Here is a 23,759-nt window from a genome sequence, read left to right as displayed (position 1 = left end):
CAGTAGCTAACCCAAAGCTAACTACCACACTCAGCTGTCAAAATGCTACAATGATTAGTGCCAATGCTTACTGCCTTAATGCGAATCAGAGAACATGGTACTGGGGTTCACACACAGCTACAGTGCGCCCCCACTGGTGACGGGCGGTGTGTGCCATAGCAACCAACAATCAGCTTTTATCTGAATTAAAATATACTTTTTTTAGTAAAAAAATGGACAAAAAAAAATAAATCAGATTTTAAGGCATACAATAACCAAACCTCAAATGACAAAGATACCGCTCTCACACACAAACGTGTTACAAATGTCTCCAACGCATAACTGGACACATTCTGAAGCAGAAGAAAAGATCTCTCATTCTATCTTTGGTTCTCTACCTCCTCTCTCCCCCTCTAACCCCCATTGACCCCCCCCCCCCCCCACCTCCCCTTTCCCTCTTCCTCTCTATATTGATGCGGGTATTTAATTAGTACCATAGACACAAAGTTTCTATTTCTTGTTACTGTTGTGCTCTGTTGTGCGTAAGTAAGGCACCTTGTTGATAAATCAAAAACAAAAAAAGGAAGGACTTTTAAAAAAGACAAAAAAAAAGGGATGCCAGGACTGAGGCCAATGAAGGAATTTTTTTTTGTTTGTTTTTTTTGCATTGTATGTGAATAAAGACTCGGAGGAGACATTTACCGTGAGAAGGAGGAGAAAAAGAGAAACTGGGAGCTGCTGAAGAGACAAATAAACGACGGACGCTCTCTCTCTCACTTTTTTGGCATTTCGGGTCAGAACTGTGGAGCCCTGAGGCCCCTTTTTAGGCCGAGCCCCGAAGAAGGCGGGACAAAACACGACCTCCAAACGTCCTGGCTCATTCAGTGCGTTTTTTAATGGCACAGGGCGGGTGGTGGGGGTGGGGGGGCGGGGTGGGGGGGGATGTGTGGAGCTCTGGACTCAATTGTTATCTGTACGGTCTCAAGATGCAACTGTAGCATTTCCAACAATGTAGTCAGATTAGCGGTGCGGATCAGATAAGAGATGCTCAATGGGGAGGGGGGGGGGGGGAAGAGTCGACCTCACGTCGCTGTAAGCAGTGAGTTAACGCCGCCAAAAGGACGATGAGCGAAGAGAAAAAAAGAAGAAAAAAAAAATCGATTTGTGGTATACAGTTCAGTGAGCAAAGGTAAATAGCTAGATTCAGCTTCTGGGTGTGAGGCTGACAAAATGACATTTGTTTGTAGTGAGAACCAATGTGGCTACCTCACTAAGCTGAGTGGTTTGTGAAACCGCCACTGATACCAAAGAAACTGCAGCCTACCGGTCCCAAACTGCCTAGGGGGACTCAAACCAAAAAAACAACAAAAAAAAGATTACAACAAAAAAACCAAATCCTTCCCCCAATCTTTTCCCCAAACTGCTATGAATGGACTGATATACATCACACACACACACACACACACACACACACACACAGTAACAGCGCAGTCGGACAGCATCGTGCCACACAGGAGGAGGTGGCTGCCTTGCAGACAGAGTTGAGTGCCTTTTCCCTTCAACCACGGGTGGGACTGCACTGGACACACACACACACACACACACACACACACACACACACAGCGGGTGCATGCACATAGCTCCACACCCATTGACAACATACACTCGCATTAAGACAACGCACCCATAATTGGATGGACGGAAAAAGCGAGGGGGGGAGGCAGGATGAGGGGGGAGGCAGGGAGGAGGAGGAGGAGGGGGGGGGGTGCACAGAGAGGGACACAGAGTGGGGGCTGTGTCAGCATTTTCTCCCATATTGACTTTCCATCTTGATACACTAGAATACAAGCACTTTATCATGTAGAAAGTCTATAAAACATTTTCTATACACTATTTATTTGAAACAAAATTATATGTTACTCCTTAATCTGTCAGAGACTTTGTTACTGTATCGTCGATCTTCTAGTAGCTCAGAGCCTTTACGTTTTTTTTTTTTTTTTATTTCTCCCCCTCTGCGGCCCCCCCCCCCCCACCCCCCGCCCGGTGTGCTCGGGCTCTCGGCCACTTGTACCCCCTCCTCGCATCAGAGATATTTTTGTGTAACAGAGAAAGAGGGGGGGGGTTGTAAAAAGGCCGGGGGGATCCAGGCACCGCATCGGGCTGTAAACCTCAACCCTTAATGTCTTCTTTCTGTCTCCACCCTGCGTGAAAGCACAGAGGCTTCACTGGACAACTCGCTGACAGGTCATAGACACAAAATTCTGCCCCCCCCCCACCCACCCAACCCCCCCAAATCCTCTCCCCCTGGCTAGTGCTAAGACCCGGTAGGCGTGTGTTGACAATTAATTCTGAAATACCTCAAAAACCTTTCATGTAAACTTTATGTAATTTAAACTGAAAATAATACTGCTAATGATAACAATGATTATGAAACTATGATACTATGATAGTTAGTTTTGGAACTTGTGACTTGAAGCTTTATACTGTTAAAATTCCTTTTATTCGTTTGCTCATTTTTCTCGTACGTTCTCTTGTTTGTTTTTGCTACGGCATGTACTTACTGTTTTCATAGAGGACAAGACATTGTGAATGTTTCTGTGAAGGGTTACGTGAGAAAAGAGACAGAAGAGAAGGCTGCTCACTTTTGATGTTTAGTTAAAGAAAGAATTACACACACACACACACACACACACACAAAAGAAATGACAGAAATATTCTATTTGGGCTGAATTCTTTACCAAAAATGTGACGTTAAACCAAAGGAGGAATAACCTTTTACTCATTGTTAGCTTTCTTCTGCCTTTTAATTTAGTCTTTTCTCTGAAAAAAAAAACAACAAAAAAACCCAACAAATTTCACAGTTACTTTTGAAGGTTCCTGGTTGTGTTCAAGTGCTCCTGATGTTCTTAGAATATTGAAGATCAGCACCTCCTGTTGAAAGGAAGGTGCGCTCTTTTCTTTTGTGCATGGATATTGTATAACTGTATAGAAACCAACAGGAATGACCTGTGATTTTGTGGGGAGAGGAGGTATGGAACGACTTGGGTGGGGGGTGGAGACGGGGTGGGGGATATTTTGGTTATCAAAACAAACAACAACAAAAAAAAGGGTGGGTGGATCGGGGGTTTTAGCCGTTGGCGGGGTCCTTGTTTTTAGAATTTTCTGTCGCTGTTGGGAGTCACTGGTTGTGTGCATGTGTTGTTGCAACCCTTCTCCTTCTCCTTCTCCCCTCCCCCCCTGTTTTATTTCTTAATGTATATAAATCCAGACAGTAGGGGGCAGTGTGTGCTGGGGGAGGTCAAACTCCTCTCCTCCCAATCAACGGCATTCGATCTTCATTCCTCAGCTTGTGGTCCTCACTCGGGTCCTGAAATGTGTGTCTTGCTTTTCCAAAGACGGGCTGTTTACTTGGAGTTAATCAGAGGGACACACACAGGCCCGAGCGGTGTGCGTCTGTATGTCTGTCCACATGCTTTTCTTCAACCCGTGTATGTGTCTTCATTTGTACCTACGTGAAAGAAAATGTGTTCCCTTGTTTTGTTTTTTTTTCTTGTTTTTTTTTGTTGTTGTTTTTTTGGTAATGTTCCTTTGCCATTGGGTTGCAATATTTGTCATGCGAAAAAATTTGAAACCATTTCTTACTGACCGACCGAACGACCAACCGCGGTACCATTTGGCCACTGACCATCCGCCCCCCCCGAAATGTCGCCAGCGTTTCCTGTCAAACAGCGTTTGTGCGTGTGCATTTCACTGTTGGGGGGGGGTGGGTTGAGGGTGGGGGGGTGTTGTCCAATGACGCCAACGGGACCGGTGTAGACACCCCCCCCCCCAGTCCCACTGTGCTCTCCCTCTTCTGTTACCTGTTGATCAATCAGAACCAAGTGTCTTTGTGATGGTAGAAGACAATCAGTTTCAAAACAAGAAGAAAACAAAAAGGGTAGAGAGAGAGGGGGGGCAGGCCAGTGGGAAGGGGAGGACGGAATAGCAAAATCAAGGGGAAAGAGGCTCTCTGAAGTGCGACGAGCTGTAAGTGCCCGACTGCCAAACGACTGCCCCCCCCGCTTTGCCAAACACCTACCAACATCTACCCGTCCCATCGAGCTCGGTTACACGACACTCTGGAATCCCAACATTTCAAATTCACTCACCCGCTTTCATTCATCTCTCACCCTCCTGACCCCCCCCCCCCCCACACACACACAGCCACACACACACACCTTCCACACTGCCACAATGTAGTGCACTGCAGGTTAAGAGAACAAGAGCTGTGGTGCAAAGACCATCCTTCACATCTCCCGCCGCCACGACTTCCTGCTAATCAAACGATGATGTAACCAGCCGCGAGGAATAAAAAAATGGCTCCGGCTGGTGGCTTTTGCACAGAGAACTATGCAAACACCTGACCCCCCCAATCTTAATCGTTGCTGCTGGGTCAGAGTGTACAAACCCTCTACCCCCCCCCCCGTCCCCACCACGACATCGCGTCACTCCCGCCCACACTTTCACCCCCATTACACCCCCCCCCCCGCCCGAGAAACCCATAATTCACTCAGGGCACGGCAGAGAGTTGCTGAGGAGCGGAGAGCACTACTCAACCCCCCCCTCCCCCCCCCCCCCCCACTGACGTTATACAGCGTTACACAAATGCCCCAAACTGCCATTGACATCAACATGGAGCCCACGTTGATGTTTTAAAGCTGCCCCCCCCCCTCATGGCTCCATTGTTCTACAATGTTCGACTGTCTTTGTCCCCAGCGCCAAGGAAGGGCCACAATCAATGCAAAGACGCTTACATTGTACTCACCTAAGTTTACAAAGTCGTCTGGAGACAGTGGCTTATATTGCACTCGGAGCGACACACACAAACGGACACACACACACGGACACACACACGGACGCAGGCACGTGCTGAAACCAAAGATGAAATCAGAGGCGTGACAATCCGGCTCCCCCCCCGAGGACCCAGGAGACGAGGCTGAGCTCTCCGGGTCCCCCTGTGATTTACCGGCCATGTGGACGTTCCACCTCTTTGCACTTAAAACACAAATACATAAACACACGTACGAATACACACCCTGGTGTAGTCTCCCCCCCCCCCCCCACCAACACACACACACACACACACACACACACAGGGGATAGACCCACTCACCACTGGTCCGGTCAGAGAGCCTCTTTTCCCTCTTCCCACTGCAGAAGCCGGGGAGCCTGTGGAGGACTTTTAGTTTCACTCTTGTTGAGACTTTTGTGAAGGGAAAAAAATCTGAGTAATAACTTGTTACAGAAAAATAAAAACTTAAAAGGATAATATGGGTAAAATTGCGTGTTTTGAAATAAATTAACAAATAAAAACAATTGTAAAACAAAGATGTGCTGTTGGTGTGTTTTGTTGGATACAAACAATTTTTTTTGATTACATCATATACTTTATTGTAAAAAGTAGAAATACAAAAGATCAATTTAGGCTAAAATTTCTCATCATTCAATGATCATCTCAATCATTTTTTTTAATTCCATTTCATCAAAAATAAAAGTTGTCAAAATGGCTTCCCATTCATACGTTACAATTCATGCGCCATTAGTCCACGATTAGTGTTAGAGTGAATTTTCTAGCGAGCCGGGGGGCGGGGCCACCACTTTCACCGCCACCTGCTCATCCACCGTCGGCACGGTGCTGCGGACGCCGGGGCCGCCGCCCTGAGGCCCGGGGGCGCGAGAGGAGCGGCGCGGCGGCGCCCCCCTTCTCCAGTGGGCACTCAGCTGCGCCGGGTGCCGGGACGCGCTGTGGACCTGCGTCACAGCCGGGTGAGGGAGACACCAATCACTCAGTCATTACAGCCCCGGGGTAGATGGGACGTGTTGAATGGGAAGCAACTCTCGCAACGCCAAAAGGACAGGAAATGGCAACAAAGTATCGCGTTGGGGTGGCACGTGTAGCCAAAATTGTTGCAGTTGGATGTTATGACATGACATGGCTGCAATATATTCCAAAATCTCAAAAACAATGTACATAGCACATTCCCCCCCCCCCCCCCCGTAGACTACTCACCCTGTGTTTGTCACGCTTGGCGAGCACGACTTTGAGAGCCAGAGCGGCCACCGAGGGCAAAGCGGCCGTCCAAGTAGCGAGCAGAGCCGCCAGCCACACGAGGGGATCCACGAAGGCGTTATCAGACACACCTGGTGAAGAAGCACACACGGAGCAATCAAAGCCAGCCACGGGGATGGTGACACATCAGCATTTAGAAAGTCATTCAAATGGACTTCTGTCTTCCTTGAGGTCTTTTGGATTGTACGCATGTTTGTTCTTCTTCAATAACTGCCTGGTGAATCGAATCCACAGACAAGGAACGACGTGCACCGAGGTGAGCCGAAAGGTACCGATAAAGTAATAGTCTTTGGGGGCTCTCTGGAACAGGAAGGGGCTCTGGGTAATCCTGGTACAGAGGAAGAACAGCCCCACAGAGACCAACACAGTCACGACGTTGAACTTTGTCCAGTATCTGGTCAGCAGCACAATCTGAAAAAAACAACAACAAAGCAAAATGGCACATCTGGATAAGCAGTCGCGCCTCTTATCGCTCGGCTCCCAGTTATCCCCCATCTGGCCTCCTGGTGAGTTACGCAAGTGTCAACCTCCCGCTCCTGTGTTTACTGTTCAGGCCACCAAATCAAATCCTGGCTTGTTATCAATACCTCTTAAATACACACACACAATTTTCCTTCCAAAAACTAAGCAATTTCTCATCATTTATTTCAACCAATCAATGAGTTTGTAAGATGCTTGAATTTAATATTCTGAGCAGTAATGCAGCAGCAAACAACTGTTTGCTGTGTGAAGACTCGGCGGAGTAAAGTCTACCTGAGCAGAGAATGAGGTTTTTCTTATCCAAGCTTCCCTCGCGCTGTTGACTAAGTCGTCACGCGCGCGCTTTTGGGTGCACGTGATCGCGCCCCACTGACTCCCTCAACGCACCAGTGGTCCCAAGCTGATAACACGTCCTGATAATTGCATAGTGTTGCACCTTCCCTCCGCTCGCCCCTGTGGTAAACACTATTCAATCTCTCGGCACTTTGTTTACTCGGTTGGCGCTGCTAGCGCTGCTAGCTGAGAGCCAACGACCCAGCGGCCACCATGGCGAGAGAGGCAATCAACATGCTTCCAATCATGTGTATGTATATCCTTTAAACGTAAGGCTCAACTGTATTTCCCCACTATTGTATATTCTATATTTTGGTTATGTTTTATATATATTAATATACCAACACAAACATTTAAACCAATAGCCTTTTTGTTCTTCGGGCGAAATGATTCCTTGCACAACAAAGGAGACGATTTAAGTCAGTGATTCTGACTGGTGGGTCGCGACCCATGGGAAAATTTAGAAAGTCATTCAAATGGGAAAATAAAAATTAGAATTAAAAAAAAAATCACAAAAAAATTCCTCCTGTGATTTTATTTTGAAGGGACTTTTTTAATGCAGCGGAGTCTCGTTTTTTTTTGCCGGCTCGTCCGTCCATGTTTTCAGCAGCGTGTGCCAGGTTGGGTCAAACCATTCTGATATGGGGGAGAATTTGGGTTTTTAGGATAATTAAACATCCTCAATATAAAATATAAAATTCAGCTTATGAACTTGATTTTGAATAAATTTGAGAAGTTGAGAATGTTCCTCGATTTGGGCTTGTCATTAAGGTGGTGATGGTGGGTCCCGGAGCCAGACCAGTTGAGAACCACTGATTTAAGTGATGTGCGAATTTGTTTGAAAATGAAAACTTAATAATAAAATAAATTTCCAACAATCCCCTTCGTCACGGATAAAACCACAGAAACCTCGTGGCGCTGACCTCGGTGGTGGCAGTGAGCATGGCTGCCAAGGCGACCGTGAGCGCCATTGTCTGGTAGTCATACGCCGTGTCGTAGTAAACCCCGAACGGGACGAAGAAGAGAACGAGCGACGTGTAGACAGCGTACAGGAGGGACGAGGACATCACGAGGGGGCTGGAGAGCTCCTGCCTCTGTCCAGTCTTGTACAGCTCCGGCCACTTCAGGCTGCTCGCCGCACTCGCGTCCTAAAAAAACGCCCAACGGACGCAGGGCGAAGCGTCGCGACTTCATGAATCATGAAATCACACAATGGGATAATTGAGCTCATCAGTGGAACACCCGCCTCACCTGTTCAAAGAAGGCCAGGCACATGACCGGGAAGGCCGTGTAGAAGGCGGTGTAGAGAGCGATGAACCACGTCTCATACAGAGACTGCAGGAGAGGAATAGATGGCGGGATGAATGCAGGTTGTCTTCTCTTTATCTTTAACTTCAGAAAACATAACAGTAGCGACTCCAAACAGGTGGGTCAAATTTGTGGTTGCACCAGGTTCTTATTCATAGTCAGCGCGTCGCCTACAAAAGGACGGCGGTGGTCGCCCCCCACGGTCTGTAAAAGGCAGGAGTGCGATGTGATACCGTGTTTGGGAGCAGCAGTGAAAACTCACCGCCTTTCCTTAGAACGTCAGGAGGATTTTTTATTTTTTTTTGACTGGAAACTAAAGCGCCACCTTGTGCTCTGTCCAAACCCTCAATAGTCCTTCGACAAAAAAACAGTCATTTATCATCGCGGGACGCCGAAGCTGCTGGTCCACCGCTGCCTCGATCGGTTGGTTTGTTTGTGTGACTTTGGTGTGTTAAAGGGTTGGTTTGGATTCAACAAAAGTCACACAATGGCACAAAACAAACTGAACCGACCGAGGCAGCGGTGGACCCGCGGTTCCTGGGAGGTAAAATGGCTGCTTTTGTCAACGGAGTCCTGTGGCTTCGAAAAGAACATTGATTATGAGTTCAGTTCCTCGTCAGAAAGGTTAGCTTTTATTTTTTCCAAGGTGGATGAAATAACTTTGCTCCTGTTTCTCCCGAGTGTTCGGACCACTGTCCCCTGAATATGGAATAAGCCCCATATGCAACCCTAACCCCATAACCTTTAACGTCTAACCTGAGCACTGAAGCCATTGAAGAAACCGAACCATACGTGCACGAGAGCAAAGCCACAGGTCTTAAACAGGAAGTAGAGCAGGAAGAGAGAGATGCGGCGGTAGGACCAGCGTCCGTGGACCAGCAGCAGCCTCTGCAGGAACCGGAACTGGGACAGCGCAAAGTCGGCGTTCTGCACCGCTTGACTTCCCTCCACGCCGGCTATCCCCACCCCGACGTGCGCCGCTGGGGTTGCAGGACAGGAAGCACGGGGCACACATTGACAGAAAGCCGGGATGCACTCCAACTTTAATCAGCACACCGATGAGCAAGACGTGGCCCTCGGTGATCCAACCCCGACCTACTTTTGATCATATTTACATCATTGGCACCGTCCCCGATGGACATGGTGACAGCGCCGGTGTGCTTTTTGACCAACGCGACGACGTCGGCCTTCTGTCCGGGTGTGACCCGGCAGCAGAGCACCGACTGACAGCGATCCGCCAGGCTCATGAACGCGGCCCCCCACTCTGGCCTCTGGTCAAACTCCGCCTGCAGCACAAAACCACAGTTGTATATATTTATACACTTTTCCATAAGAGACGGCATGGGATTCTTTACTTCCAGCTGGCTACTCGAAGCCGAGAAACCATGAAATAACGACGGGAGAGAAAAAAGAATGCCGCTCGGATTCCAGTAGCAGGGAAAACATTGAAACGCAGACCGCTAATTGGTCATTTGAGATACACTACTCGTACCAGCTCGGGTCCAGTGAGCACCAGGGCGGTCTTTGCCCCAGCCGCCTGCTTGTCGACAGCCCACAGCTCGGTCTGTCTGGCCTTGAAGAAACTCACCCCCGGGTCTGGGGACTGGAGGATCTGTCTGCAGGCAAACATACAAAGATCAGCGAACTGGTGCAAATGTGCGCGCGCGCGTGCGCGTGTGTGTGTTTTTATTTAATTTGATCATGGTTAACCTCAGCTCTTGCCACTCCACTAATCTGGTCTCAGGATCCAGGAGCTTGCAAGAATACCCGACATTAACAGCGGTCTCTGCAAGGATGCAGACAGAAACCACGGTGAGGCACGTAGCTGCATCGCAGCATTCAAAGCGGTTTGCCACATTACCTTTTTTGTCCCCGGTCAGTACCCATACTTTAAGGCCGGCCTGTTTCAGGAGTGCAATGGTCTCAGGAACGCCCTCCTGAAGCCGATCCTCTATCGCTGTCACCCCTATGAGCTACCAAGAAAGGAAACGTTTCAAATGGGTTACGGCGCCACGTCAAAACGCAATATGGGGGGGGGGAAAAAAGCGGGGGACCATTTAAAACTACTTATCCGTGTCAATGATGAGCTTCAGCACATGAAAATAAAAACACGTAAAAAAAAATCCCATTTAGGGCGAGCCCACCTGCAGCTCTCTCTCCATCTCATCGTACAGCTTTTCCAGGAGTGCGTCGCGGTCCGCGGTCGCCATGGCAGCAGACTGGCCCAGAGTTTTACTCCACTGCTCCCACGACGCCTCGGGAACGGATCGAACCGCAACACACAGGGTCCTCAGACAGGCCTGGGCAAACGACTGACGGAAGATGAGTTAACACATTATTATAGGCTGCACATTATTTACAGAGTGACCCTACAAATGTGGACTTGAGGAATTGACAAAAAAAAAACGTGAGATAAACCCAGCGGTTCATGGCCCCGGCTATCTCAATACGGGGAGTCTATTGATCAAGAACCTTTAACTACTCGGATGCCCAATGCAAATAATTCAATTGTCGACTAGTTTTGTATCACAGTCATGTGGGTTGGCATCCCCACAGGGGCAACTAGCCCTAGTGCATTCTGGTTGTTCTACTTTCGAGCAAGAAAAAGGGAAAAACACAAACCAATTTTTTCATTTTTCTTTAGATATGTGAAATATTTGCCCCTTTTGTAGAAAGTCTAGTCTCTCCGGTACTGAAGTACTAAAAGAGTGTCATAAAAAGTAGGCTCGATAACAGCAGACACTCCAGGTCACCTCCAGGGCTCTTTCAATGCCTTCCTGGTACGGCGAGTCCTTCTGCAGTCTCTCCAGGATCACGATGTCTGCCCCTTTGCTGTACAGCTTTAACCCGCCCTCCGGCTCCCGCACTGAACAAATAAAAAAAAAAAAAAAAGGAGAAAAAAGTAAAGTTGACATGGAGCAACTTGGCATCAAGTACAATCGTAAAAGATGAGAGGAGATGGTGTCGTTGGCGTGCATTTAGAAGGCTACTCTCACCCAGCACAGACATGCGCCTCCTCTTGCTGGTGAAGTCCAGCAGCGCCAGCAGCTGATACTGGCGAGTCACACCCAGCTCGGAGACAACGACGCACTCTCTGGTTCTGGAGAGGAAGACCCAGCCCAGCTCCCTGGCTGCCCCGACGAGCGCCTCCTCATCTGGGGACGCGGCCTGGTAGACCGGAGCCTCTGGAGGAAACGAAGGCGACACACGCAGAGTGGATGTGAACGAGTCGTCTCGCCCCCCCGGGGTCAACGGGGTGTTACAACCCGGGTCGCAGCGGGCAGGCGACATTAGTTCTGGATTTTAAAAGAAAACGCAACCTTCTTTCCACTGGGCCATGACGGTGTGACACAGGGACAGCGCTCTGAGGAACTGCGTGCTGAAGGGACACTGGCGTCCTCGGAGCTTGTCCAACAGGCCGGGGGCCGTCATGAAGAGTCCACCGCGGGAGAACGGGTTCCAGCTCAGGTCCATGGGCTTGAGGGGGGGAAAAAAAAAAAGATGCAGCTAGGGAGAAATAAAAATCTAGATTTCTATACCCTACTACTTTGGATTGATTCAATGCGTTTTCAGGTACATTTTTTGCAACCATTAACGGCCGTGTATGTCATGACGTAAAAAGAGAAGGTTGTAAAATTAGATTGAATCATGCATGGAGGAGGCAAAGTAAGGACAAATTACAAGAATCAGATTAAAGAGTCGTTATACCTCTATTTCCTCGGCCCTGACCGATGCATCACCTATGAAATTTGAAAAATGATTATTTGAAATGGAGAAAATATGCACAAAAAAAAGAAAGAAAGCAGAACCAGGAAGACATACGGTTGAGATGATTCTAACAAGGCATCAATTACAGTTTGTCTTCAGGGGGCAGAGATGGTGTTAAATATTTAATAGATGGACTCGTGTCCCCCGTTGTCCCTCTCTTGAAGAAGCTGCCTCCCCCGGAGGGACCTTTGCCCCTCTGAGGCTCCGTGGTCATTATCAAACTCCATCATTTGAATAATCACGTTAATCAGTATCTCATTTATAGAAAAGGGGGTGGGAAATAGTTTTTAAAAAAAAGAAAGTTAAAGAAATTAGGACAAAAAAATGTTCCGAAAAGAAGTCAAAATATGATGGGTCAAATCTCTTTTTTTAAATTAGGTCCAAATTCCAAAACATTAGGTTGAAAAACATTTTAAAAGAAAATTCAAAATGTGTTATTAGGGTATTAGGTTGAAATTATTATTTTTTTTAAGTCAAAATATATTGTCCCAAAAATATTATGTAAATAAAGAAAAATATCAATTTAAAACAATGTCATGGAAAATAAAATGTAAAAAAATTAAATCAAAATATGTTATGTAACATAAAAAAATAGTAAATAAATATTAGGTAAAAAATGTTTTTAAAAAAATGTCATGGAAAGAACTCCAAAAATAAAACCGTAAATCCCAAATAAAATATTTAGGTGTATACAAGCTAGTTAGCCCCTGCTTGTACTCTGGTCTCTGGGTGTGTTTTTTGCCATCTGGAGGGAGCTCATCATTCAAAATATCGGAAACAATATTTTCACTTTGTTTTGACATTGGGATGTTTTTTCTTTCTATGAAAAAAGCAATTAAATGAAAAAAGCAATTAAATACAATTAGGTGTATATCAAAATACAGAAGACGGTTTCACCGTAGATCTCCCCAGCGATGCAGCATTGTCTGAAGAGCAGACGGTTCTGTGTCAGCGTCCCGGTCTTGTCACTCAGCAGGTATCCCACCTGGCCGAGCTCCTCGTTCAGTGAGGTGTTCCTGGCTTGGGCCGGTCCGTCTGCCGGCTGCCAGTACATCTCCAAGTCCCAGTTGATGAACAGGCTGTGGACCGAGTGGATCACCTCAAACCTGTGGACACACGCGCACACACACACAGAAGACACGAGCGCGCACGCAGACACACACACACACACACACACACACAGTGAGAACGTGAACGCGCGCGCACACACACAGGTGTATTTCAGACCTCCTCTCAAAACTAACGAGATGTAGAGCGCAATGGGCATGGCCGGGCTGAGCAGGATGATGTAGCTCCAGAACATGAGGAACCCGGCGTAGGCGGGATTGCCGTCGACCACCAGAGGGGTCAGGGGCCCCGCGTGGCTCACGGCCCAGCTCGAAAACACGCCGGCGCCGATGGCAAGCAGCACAGCCGTGAGCAGCACGCACAGAACGATCTACAGACCAGACACACGCGGGTAATTAGGACACCTCCGCGAGTCGCCTGGACCCGTCCTCCACCTGCCCTTCACCCGCTCACCCCCATCACCACTCGGTTGAAACCTCTCTCCGTTCGGGTCCTCTTCACTCTCAGCTTGCCGCAGCTCCTCATGATCTTGGTGTCCGCGCCTGGCACAGGGGCAGAAAACCGTTAGACGCTATCGCTCCGGCGGCCTACACCCCCCCCCCCCCCCCCCCCCTAAATAAAAGGAGGCTGAAGGAAGAGTCCGGTCAGAGTTGGCTGTGATCAGGTGAAGGGTCTAGTACTCTAGGACTCCTGACCGGGCTCCCCTTGAAGCAAGTAAAAGACGAAGGCCGCGGCGAAGGGAGGAGGGGGGGGGGGTTAAGAGTTATAATCACGCCGAACTGGGGTCACACCAATAGATCGCCTCTGATGAATGGTATAAAAAACCCATCTCTGGAAGAATTTGATCTATTGATCTACTTTGCCACAACTGGAAAAAGGGTCACAGCAGCGAAATCGGTGACACCGTCGCCCGGTCCGGTAATCTCCGATCAATGATCACTTAAAAAGACAGGAGGAGCCTGTAATCTGCCACACGTTAACAGACCCACATTTAAGACACAGCTGCAAGAGTTAAGTACTGTCCATAATTAGCAGTATAATGTATTCCACATGATAAAATGTGTCATTGAAACGGGGCGGAGGCCACAGCAGAAGGTGAAACGCGGATCGGTGCCCCGGGCACAAAAAGATTGACCTCCGCGGAGTTTCTACGCATACGTGTACCGGTGTATACCGCCACGCCGTAGGCAAACTCGGTGTTGCGTAGGACCGTTCCCCTCAGGAGGATGTGCTCATTTTCCAGCAGGAAACACTTCCCCCGCCAGTGCAGCTGGCCCCTGAAGACGTAGAGGCGATTGTTGGGCTCCTCGCAGAACACGACCCCTGAAAAGTGAGCGCTCACATTGTAACCTCGCGATGCACTTGGGTGGAAATGGTTCATTTGGTGAAACGGGTCTATATTATGCCACGTGATGAGCTAATGATTAATTCACCATCGAAGGCAGCAAGCGTCTCCTGTGAGGGCCGACACGTCAGCTCGCTGTGTGTAGCACTCAGCGCCTGCCGGTATTTCAGGTTGGTCTCTCTGTTGGAAGAAAAGTCACATTTCATTTTATTGGACCAAATTAGTTCACACGTCTTCTTTTTGGGAGTATGGAAGAATTGCATTTAATCCTATTGACTAATTACACGTTTTTTTTTCACTCTGCAATAAACCACAAGTAGCAAATAACCTCAGAAACGGGTCTTCACTGGTAATAAAGAAACATTGAGTCGTCTTTTACGGATCCCACACTGTTCTGAGTGTGCATCGTGGACCTTTTCCACTCCTCTGAGCCACCACGAAGCCTCTCATGTGACGATTTTAGACCTTTAGAAGTGACCGCTTTTTTTTTTTTTTGTCGCCATGGCAACAGAACGGGAGGCTGAAGCTCTTGGGCATCAAAAATCAATATCAATGTTGAAATCAAAACTCAAAACTTTGTTGTTGTTCTATTATTTCTACACTGTCCCGAGAGTTTTGGTAGAACTTGTTTAACATACTTCTACTATAGTTTAGTATTACTTGCTGCATTTGAAGTGATTAGTTTCTTACCCGTCGATATCTGCTGTCTCCACGTAACACAGACTGTGAGGTTCTGAACTGCACAGGAGGAGGAGGTCGGCCTGAGAGGAAAGAGTGAAAACCGGTAAAATAAAAGACGGGCGGCTACATTAACACAGAGCAATGCTCTATGTAACCCAGTAACAAGTCATTTGGGCAATTTGTGCTACTTAAGCAACAATTATTACTCAGACACTTTGTTTTCTATATTGCGGTGGGTTAGAAATGAAAAATCTCACAGGGATAACTTGGTTTTTGTGGATCCGCAGCACGTCTCCCACATGCAGATCCCTCCACTGGGCTCTGTTGAAACTGAGGCGATGGGCGGATGAGGTGTGAGCAAATGGGGGTGAAAAAAACATTTGTACTTTAAATACACAAACCAGCCTAACACACACTCAACTATGTGTAAATGATCCATGGTTTCTAGACAAGAACAAGAGCAGAGCAGGCCTACCCATTCACAAACATTATTTATTTTGTTCTATAAGTTAACTCTTTATTTGGAGATTGGATTTTCTTTCGTTGTAGAGAAGAATTAAGTTTTTGCCTTCGGTGGAATTGACTCATCATTACATCAAAAGTTACACACTCACTGCAAACTATGAAGACAGCCGAACATATCAGAGCTGAGAAGCCCTGCAGGTAGCACACTCAAAGGGTCTAGTGAATACATTATCTTCAAAGTCCACAAGGTTAAGCACATCATCTGGAGTGCAAAGGTCACAGAAAACAGACTGAGGCCCACGTGTCTCTGAAGACAGGAGAAGATGTCATCAAGAGGATGCTCAAAGTCCGTGCCTTGCGATAGGTGAGGAGAGTGTTTTTGCCCTCGCTCCAATGCGCACAAGGAACTGGGAGTTCCCGAGAGAGAATAACGAGGAGTCTCTGTCCTCACCTCTGGGACACGAGGACGTCACAGGGTCGGGAGTTGATCTCGCCGTCGCTGCGTCTCCTTGCCTGGAACCGCCAATGGGGAGAGACAAAAAAAAAAAAAGGAAAGACGAGCCACAGATGAGGCCGAGGAGCGTGAAGGATGGAGGGAGAGAGCGATGCACAGAAAGCGTGGCGGAGAGGGAGTGACGGCGGCCGTGAGAGGGAAGGTTGAACAGGAGAAAGGAGAAGCGCCATTACAGGCGGGGGGGAGGGGGGGGGGGGGGGGCCCTACGGTGACACCAGCTGGGAGATTTACACCCCCAGCTAAATGATTAGTCAATAGAGAGGGGTCAAGCAAGCGTTTCACCCAGAGCTGTTAACGACCGTAACTCAGTGATGCACTTAACCAGAGAATTCTCCATGCAAAACATCACGCCTGCATTTTAAAAGGAAAAGCTTTAATGATAGGAGAGAAAATGGATGCTACTGGGATGACTGGTTTTGTCAATGAGGAGAGGACAAGGAGTCAATGCGGACAATGGAGGAGGGAGAAGAGTGCATAAATGCCTCCGCGAGGCCGGTCGTAAATTCGCGTTTTAAATCATGCGTTTGTGTGTGTGTGTGTGTGTGTGAGCGGGTGGATTGTTTTCCCCCCCCAGACCGCACCAGGGTGACGGAGGGGAGGGGCAGGGAGGCTCTACGGAGGGACTGGCGGTCTCACCATGTCGCTGGCGAGGTCTTTCATTCCCCTCACAGAGAGGATGATGGCCAGCGGGATGATGGTGATGTACCAGGGAATGGAAGAGATGACAGGGACGGACTGGAAACCACACACACACGCACACACACACACACACACACACACACACACTGTATAAACTATGCGCCACACAAAGTCCTTTTACAGGTAATAGTAATAATAGAAAACAACAAAACCAGAAAAAGAAAAACAAGTGGAATTTTGCCAAAATAGAAAATTGCTGGTGTCAGGATAAATTATGAAAAAATATGTTGAGTAACATTTTGGTTGACATTAATGTTTCCTACATGGTTTATTTAAGGTGCTTTATTGCATAGGCAACTTTTGCTCCACTTCCTGAATTAAGAAATATTTACAGGCCTTGAGAAATACAATAAAAACGATTTCCTTTCACGATTTGTATAATAAATTGTTTAAACCTTTTTTTCCAGAGCAAAGAAAACCCTGTCTACTTTGTCTGAGTTTGTTCAACTTGCAAAAAAAAAAATGCACAAAATCAGAGAAAACAAAGTAATGACCATGATGATATTCACATTTCCAAGAAGAAAACATCAGAATCATTCACATGACTTCAGACTGTCCTCAAACAAAAGAAAACACAAACCTGAAAACAATGTAAACATTTAACACTAAAGCCGAACCCACGAAAAGGACCTTGAGGCCTAATCATCGCACGAGAGCGACGTCACCTGACCTGCAACACCACCATGAGGAGGAAGTAGAGGTTGGCCACCCGCTGGAACTGCTCAAACAGCGTCAGGGGCAGGAAGGTCAGCGGGGAGAACTTGTGGCTGCGGATCACGTTGTCCTGGCAACGGAGGGAAACACACAGCACCAGCACATCAAAACCTGTTCCTCGGTGCGCCGGCCTGCCAACAGGTGTTGGGTTACCGCGTGCAGGGGAGAGGGAGGGGCCGGGGGAAGGGGAGGGGGGGGGGGGGGGTAGGGGCATGCGTTGGGGGACTCACCGCGTATCTCCCCCAGCGAAAGCACCGGAAGGATTTTTTCTGCCTGCGTGTGTGGTAGCGACGGCTGTTGGCCCTCACCTCCCATGTGAGGCCTGTCGGGACACACGACCATCAGACCATCGCGACCATTTCCAAAACAATCCCTTGCAATGCGTCATTTACTGACAGACAACGGATGGACCGAAAAGGGCGTGCGCGCTCTTCGGTTAATATGAGCGAGGACGCGGCGGGGCTGATGTCAAATCTCCAAAGGGAGTCTTGCGTTGCCTCAGGAAGCCAAAGACCCCCCTGCGAGAGCATCTGCCTGAAGAAACGTGATGCCCCAATGGGGGGAATGTTTAAATGTACACGAAAGATCCCTTACCGGCTGGCCGCCCCCTATACAAGACACCGTCAGTTTGTGTAAACGGATATGAATGTTGTGTAGTACGTTTGGATGTGCTGCGTAGGATGGAGTGGAGAACGAGACGTACCAGATTCCAGGCTCTCCTCGGCCATGGCCCCGTGGAGGAGACCTTTGCAGGAGAGGAGACGGAGAGAACCGAGCGGAACGGCTGCTGCGGGACCCCCTTCTAGGAAGAAAACGTGTTACTCATTACACTGCTTCGTGGCACAACAGTAACAAGAACAGGGATCAGTGATTCACATCGAAAGGGAGGCCCCCACCCCTTCCCTCTCCTCCAGTTTTAAGCTCTACAAACTGAACCCATTGGCCTTTCGATTGCATAAGGAACATGGGACTCCGGTGAAACGAAGACAACTCTACGTTTGTAGAGCCAACACTCAGAAATGAACCAACTCTTCAACACTCTGAGTCTCTGTTGGAAGCCGGACGGGAGACTCCAGTGGGAGAGACCCGAGGCGGCTCAGATCGCCTCGGTCAAACCTGGGGGAGAGAAATCAGAGCGGCCGCAAATCGGAACGTACCTGTCAACGGAGGAGTAAGTGACGAAATGGTCTCTTTTTAACTACTAATGAATCCCGCTCGCACAGCTGTCGGCTTTGTGGTCGAAGTCACCCGGACGCAGCAGCGTAGAAACAACGCACACAACCCCCCTGCATTGTTGTGTGGAGCACAGGTGACGCCGCTCAGGAAAGCTCTACCGAGATGTACACAAACATGTTGGTTTTCATAAGCGCATACGAGTTGCATCCAACCCCCACCACCCCTCCCTTTATTTCCCCATCCGCCCCCGGGGGCCCCTCCTCTCTCTTTCTCTCTCTCTCTCGCTCCCAGGTGAATGATCGGGTTTCGCAGTGTTGTCTATGTGCACCTTACCTGAGGAGAGGAGGAGGAAAGGGGGAGGGGCTTCAAGGCCCGTGGAGTGGGAAAAACCAATTAAATCCCTGCAAATCATTTGAAATGTAAGAACATGCTCTCTGGGTGAACGGTACGACCAAGATAACTTCCGCTTGATGCAGAATTTTTGGTTTACGGTTACGTGAAACCAGCATAACTTCGCTAAGTCGTTCCCAACCAGCCGCCCTTTGTGCTCTCTACATACCTCATTATCATTATATTTTGCATAGAAATCTAAAGCAACCCAAAAGGTCTATTATGCAAAAGAGTCTGAATAAGCCACAAGCCATTAGACAAATGGAAACACAAATAATCAAGATGGGATGGCCTTCTTGTGTTAAATTAGTTAAATGAAGCCCGGATCAAAATGAACCTACTTTTCTTATGTGGCAGCTCTTCATTTTCATGTTCTCAAAAAGGCATGGATTTCGCTGTAATGAGTTCAAAAGGTACTTTTGAGTACATGCAGTAGGTCAGTTGTGTACAAGTGTTTCTCACATTTATTCGGAATAATCTTTGTCTTCAGATCAAAGCCCTTCTTTATTTACCTCAGGGCCGAAGCCTTTCTGCCTTCTTCGTGCATCTAATGCCACCTGGTGGAGGTGGGCGCCCACTGCAATCCACCCGTTAGATGAAGGTCACAAAAGGTTGAATTTGACCACAATGGCTCCTCTGAACAAAAGGCAGCTCGCTGGGTACGTACCTGTTCTCTCAATGTCAGTTGAATCTTTGGTTTCATATCTTTGTCTCATTTCTCTTTCCTATGTAAGTGAGGCCGTCCCCACAAATGCCACATACCAACAAAAAGGTGTGCGCTTGTTACGTCTAATGTGTGTGTGTGTGTGTGTGTGTGTGTGTGCGTGTGCGCGTGCGTGCGTGTGCGCTAGTGCATATCTAGGACGATCTTTTCCTATCTATTTTTACAGCTGGGCTACGCAGCAGAGTGGTTAGGGAGACGTGCCGACGGTGTGGCTCTCAGGCCTCCCCCCCTGACTGTGGATGAGCCGGGCTTTCCCACCACAGTGGAGCCGTTGGCCATTACAGCTGCCAAACCTCACGTGCATTTTACGCGTAGGAGACTCACCTCTTTGGGCCTGTGGGTTCCTGTCTAATTTCCAGTCTGCTCGGAGGAATAAAAAATGAAAAGACGGTTTTAAAAGTCACATTTATACATTGAAACAGTAATACAGTAAATATTCCTCCTTCCGCAGCGACCGAAAAAGGGACAAATGATTAAAGCAATCAACGTTGTACATATGCGAGGACATTTGAGAACGCTATGAACATACTTTGAATAAACGTGTATGCTATATGGTAGTTTCCCCTTGCTAGAACAATAATACAATAAGGAACTGGAAATTATTTAAATTCTTAGAAATCGATAACCAAAAACGAGAAAAGACACGGGAGATGACGACTTTAACGGCCTCGTATTTTGTTCATTAGAAAATTGTAATGTGAACAAAACTCTAAATCGAGAACAGCTTTGAAAAACAACAGATTAATTTCTTGAAATCGTGAGGAAGTCACCGTGCTGTAACGTGGACATTTTCACACTTCGCACTCCTTTCTTTCACTTCGCGACAAACCGTCGATGTTTAGAGAGAAATATGAATTACACTTCATGCAAACTCCTACACTGCACCATGAAAACACACAATCTGCGGCTCCCAAACAAAAAAGGCAGGCTTTCCACCACCTATGTCTGTTCTCATCTCATTCCGTGTCTCACAGTATCCGAGCAGTGAGTGGCCCTCGGGCCGCCTCTGACTTCGCTTCAGTCGGTGGGAGAAAGCTCCGGGCAAGAGTCACACAGAAGCCGACTGGGAGGAGGCGAAATCCACAACTCGACTTCCTGTAGAAAGTGGTTAACTGCTCAGCTCAGTGAGTTGAGGAGCAGGAATCAGGCCAGCAGACCCCAAAATATCACACATCTAACCGCCTTTGAAAAGGATTAGTAAAAATACACAAGGTTTGATATGACATACAAGCTGCAGCTTGTTGGAAGTAGAACACTGTGCATGTGTGTGTGTGTGTGTATGGGGGGGGGGGGGGGGGGGGCTGACATGAACGTTTCCGAGATGCAACATAGCCCCCAATGATAACAGAGCCATTGTGATCGAGAATAAAGGTTGTGTTGGGTTACGTTGTGATGCGTTCACGCTCCGTTCGGTGAAAATGCGTGTTTGGTTCGAAGCTAAATTATAACATTATTATGTCTGTCATAGATATTAGAGATGGAAATAAAACCAGATCAAAGCTCTAACGCCCGGGTGTCAAATAGGTCAATCGCCAAGGCATTGGGGGAAAGAAAAAAAAATCACGCAGGCGCGGTTGACCGTGGGAGGAAAACTTGGTAGTGCTAATTAGCATCCTTGCCTCCTAACGGACACATTTATTTTAAAAGCAACCCTGGCTGGCTCTAATCAGTGCAGGTCATCAGAGTAAGGTAATGACCAAGAATGTGTGGAATGTTTGTGACGGTTCCCTCAGAAAGAAAACTCATATCACCTTGAATGGATAGCTCACAGTTTCTTAACAATAGTCAGGGTATTATGTACAACATATGGCGATCCAAGTGCAAATGGGACAAATTACCAAGTCCCCCACTACTTTCTCAAAAAAGCAGCACCAAACTAGTGTCACTCCACAGTTGAGCAGTCCCATTTTCACTATCGTGCCCTCTGTGTGAGGAAAATATGTAGCCAAAAAAATGACCATGGGACAATCAGACAAGAAGATGCTGCGTTGTGTGTGTGTGTGTTGATGAAGCGGGCGGTCACCGCGTTGTTAAAAAACACCTCTGCTGCTCAAGACAAATCACCCACGCGCAGAAAAAAATAATCATCAGCAACGGAATGTGCGTGTTGCCACAAAAGGAGAAAGTGGCAGTGGTAAAACGTATGCAGGCATGCCCTGATATACCACACACATGCTTTCGAAGCGGAAAGTCACCATCAAAGAGAGTTTGTTCTGAAAAGTACAGTCATTCATAGGTGGGTAACTCATAAAACTATGACTTAATCATTTGACATTTGCACACAATGTCACAACTTTCAGAATGAGAGTGGGAATAGCCCAAAAAGCGTGCTGGCTGCGTTCTGCAAAAATGTGACAGGAAACCGGAGGTCATCCTGGTATTCTTGGCATAATGCATTTGACTTATACTCTGTTATGTGACACACTATATATTTCTGTGGCATATTCAATATCAAACAAGGGCGTAACTTTTTATGAACCATGTCAATGGATTGTTCTCTTGGCGACACGGAGCTCTCCGGCAAGACGAAGGGTGGAGGAATCTGCTTCTACTCCAACAGCAGCTGGTGCAACGACGCAACAGTGATCCTCCAACACTGCTCTCCTCACCTGGAATCTTTCATCATTAACTGAAAACCCTTTTACTCTCCCCGTGAGTTCGCTTCAGTCATCCTGCTGGTCGGTGTTTACATGCCGGCGGCGGGCAACGTGAACGAGGCACAGCGGACACTCGCCGATCCAGATACGGCGTGTGGAGCGGACCAACCCGGACTCCTTAGTTATTGTCCTTGGGAAATCTCAGCCAAGAACTTCCTACGTACAAACAGTTTATTAAATGCCTGACCAGAGAGGAGAACATGCTGGATCACCGTTACACCACACCTGCCCACACCAGCCCAATACCCGCATTATAGAAGCTATTAAACTACGTTTGGTTGTTGACTTCTACTACTTATAAAAGCTTTCAGACCGATCAGCATGAATCAATGCAATTCGAGATTCCAGAAGAAATCTGGAGACCAACTTCTACAGAGAGACGAAACCTGACCGTATGAACATGGCTGGCTGCGGTGTCCGTGGTTACAGTGAGTCAGAGAGAAAAGTTGGTCAAACCCCCCCTCCCTCCCTCCCTTACTGATTCGGGTTGCCCCCTCTGCCGAGAAAGCCACAGTGAAGGTTTTTCGAAAGAAACTGCAAAGCCAAAAGTATCGAGCTTACGATGTTTACTTATAGTTTCTTATATTACAATGTAAACTGTACATTTAATCCCATTTAGCAGGTTATCACACTAAGTGAAGGCAGAGAGCCCCTTACGGCTGTCACACACGTGTCCGGTTTAGAATGATGACATCTTAATGTACCATTTAGCATAACATGTTTGCATCAAAGTGCAACCGTGGCTCATCAGTTGAAAGGGCTACATAGACGCTCTTGTTTGGGTCAGTGGATTGTGCAATAGGGACAAACCGTAAAAAGGAACCATTATGCACGTATCACACCTAGCTACAAAAACAACACCCAGAGAAACTGTGATGTTTCAATAGTTCCTTTTACCATTTATATCATAAAACGAGAATAAGGAAACACCGACGGTAAAAGGAACTATCAAAAAGGTACATGGACCCGACACACAGGAAACAAAAGCATGTAGTGCTATGCTGGTTATCGTAACCGGTCTGCTCCACTACTGATACGTAGATACAGCTTCTATAATCATGACGGAGGCTCGGTAGTTTTACTGAACTTTGTTGTTCAGGTTTATTGAACAAAACACAGCGGCTAATTACAACTTTTTCTGATTTACATTTTTTGTTAAGATGGCGTCATGAAAACTAGAACAGATCCTGTTTTTCACCCTTCACAATAAAACACTTCCGTTTCTTCAAATTAAAACCATATGGCACCTTTTTACCATACCTTGTAATTTGGAAATACGGTTGTACCTATGTTACAATTAATAATCAATGCTTAATGTCTAGAACTGTAAATAAGTCACAACAACTACC

General features: G+C 47.4%; 1 protein-coding gene across 2 annotated transcripts; it reads right to left on the bottom strand.

Moving 5' to 3' along the window:
* Positions 1 to 5,093: 5,093 nt before the first annotated feature.
* atp8b3 (ATPase phospholipid transporting 8B3) lies at positions 5,094 to 21,023 on the bottom strand. 2 transcript variants are annotated; one of them, XM_062563425.1, is made up of 28 exons: positions 18,973 to 21,023; positions 18,167 to 18,265; positions 17,694 to 17,785; positions 17,420 to 17,533; positions 16,687 to 16,785; positions 15,988 to 16,049; positions 15,329 to 15,401; positions 15,081 to 15,151; positions 14,479 to 14,570; positions 14,210 to 14,368; positions 13,499 to 13,587; positions 13,222 to 13,415; positions 12,875 to 13,083; positions 11,918 to 11,949; positions 11,530 to 11,686; positions 11,206 to 11,394; positions 10,963 to 11,075; positions 10,354 to 10,521; positions 10,071 to 10,182; positions 9,920 to 9,995; positions 9,702 to 9,825; positions 9,309 to 9,495; positions 8,966 to 9,189; positions 8,153 to 8,236; positions 7,825 to 8,049; positions 6,361 to 6,499; positions 6,029 to 6,159; positions 5,094 to 5,769 (listed from the first exon to the last, which is right to left on the bottom strand). In XM_062563425.1, the coding sequence occupies exons 1-28, from the start codon at positions 19,049 to 19,051 to the stop codon at positions 5,575 to 5,577; spliced, it is 3,588 nt and encodes a 1,195-aa protein (XP_062419409.1). In that variant the 5' UTR covers positions 19,052 to 21,023; the 3' UTR covers positions 5,094 to 5,574. The 2 variants fall into 2 exon arrangements, with proteins under 2 accessions (XP_062419409.1, XP_062419410.1); XM_062563426.1 differs by having other exon boundaries at positions 12,875 to 13,415; positions 18,621 to 21,023.
* Between the last annotated feature and the right edge of the window lie 2,736 nt (positions 21,024 to 23,759).

The sequence above is a fragment of the Pungitius pungitius genome, chromosome 7, assembly GCF_949316345.1.
Source record: "Pungitius pungitius chromosome 7, fPunPun2.1, whole genome shotgun sequence".
NCBI classification, from domain to species: Eukaryota; Metazoa; Chordata; class Actinopteri; order Perciformes; family Gasterosteidae; genus Pungitius; species Pungitius pungitius.
The sequence above is the reverse complement of the archived record's forward strand: the minus strand, read 5'-3'. Positions and strand labels throughout refer to the sequence as shown.

Excerpts from the sequence above, each read along its gene's own strand:
- atp8b3 (XM_062563425.1), bottom strand. The coding sequence starts at position 19,051 with ATGATTTGCAGGGATTTAATTGGTTTTTCCCACTCCACGGGCCTTGAA. Across the intron at positions 17,786-18,166 it reads CGAGGAGAGCCTGGAATCTG|GCCTCACATGGGAGGTGAGG; the intron begins GTACGTCTCGTT and ends GTGTCCCGACAG. Across the intron at positions 10,522-10,962 it reads GCATTGAAAGAGCCCTGGAG|TCGTTTGCCCAGGCCTGTCT; the intron begins GTGACCTGGAGT and ends ATCTTCCGTCAG.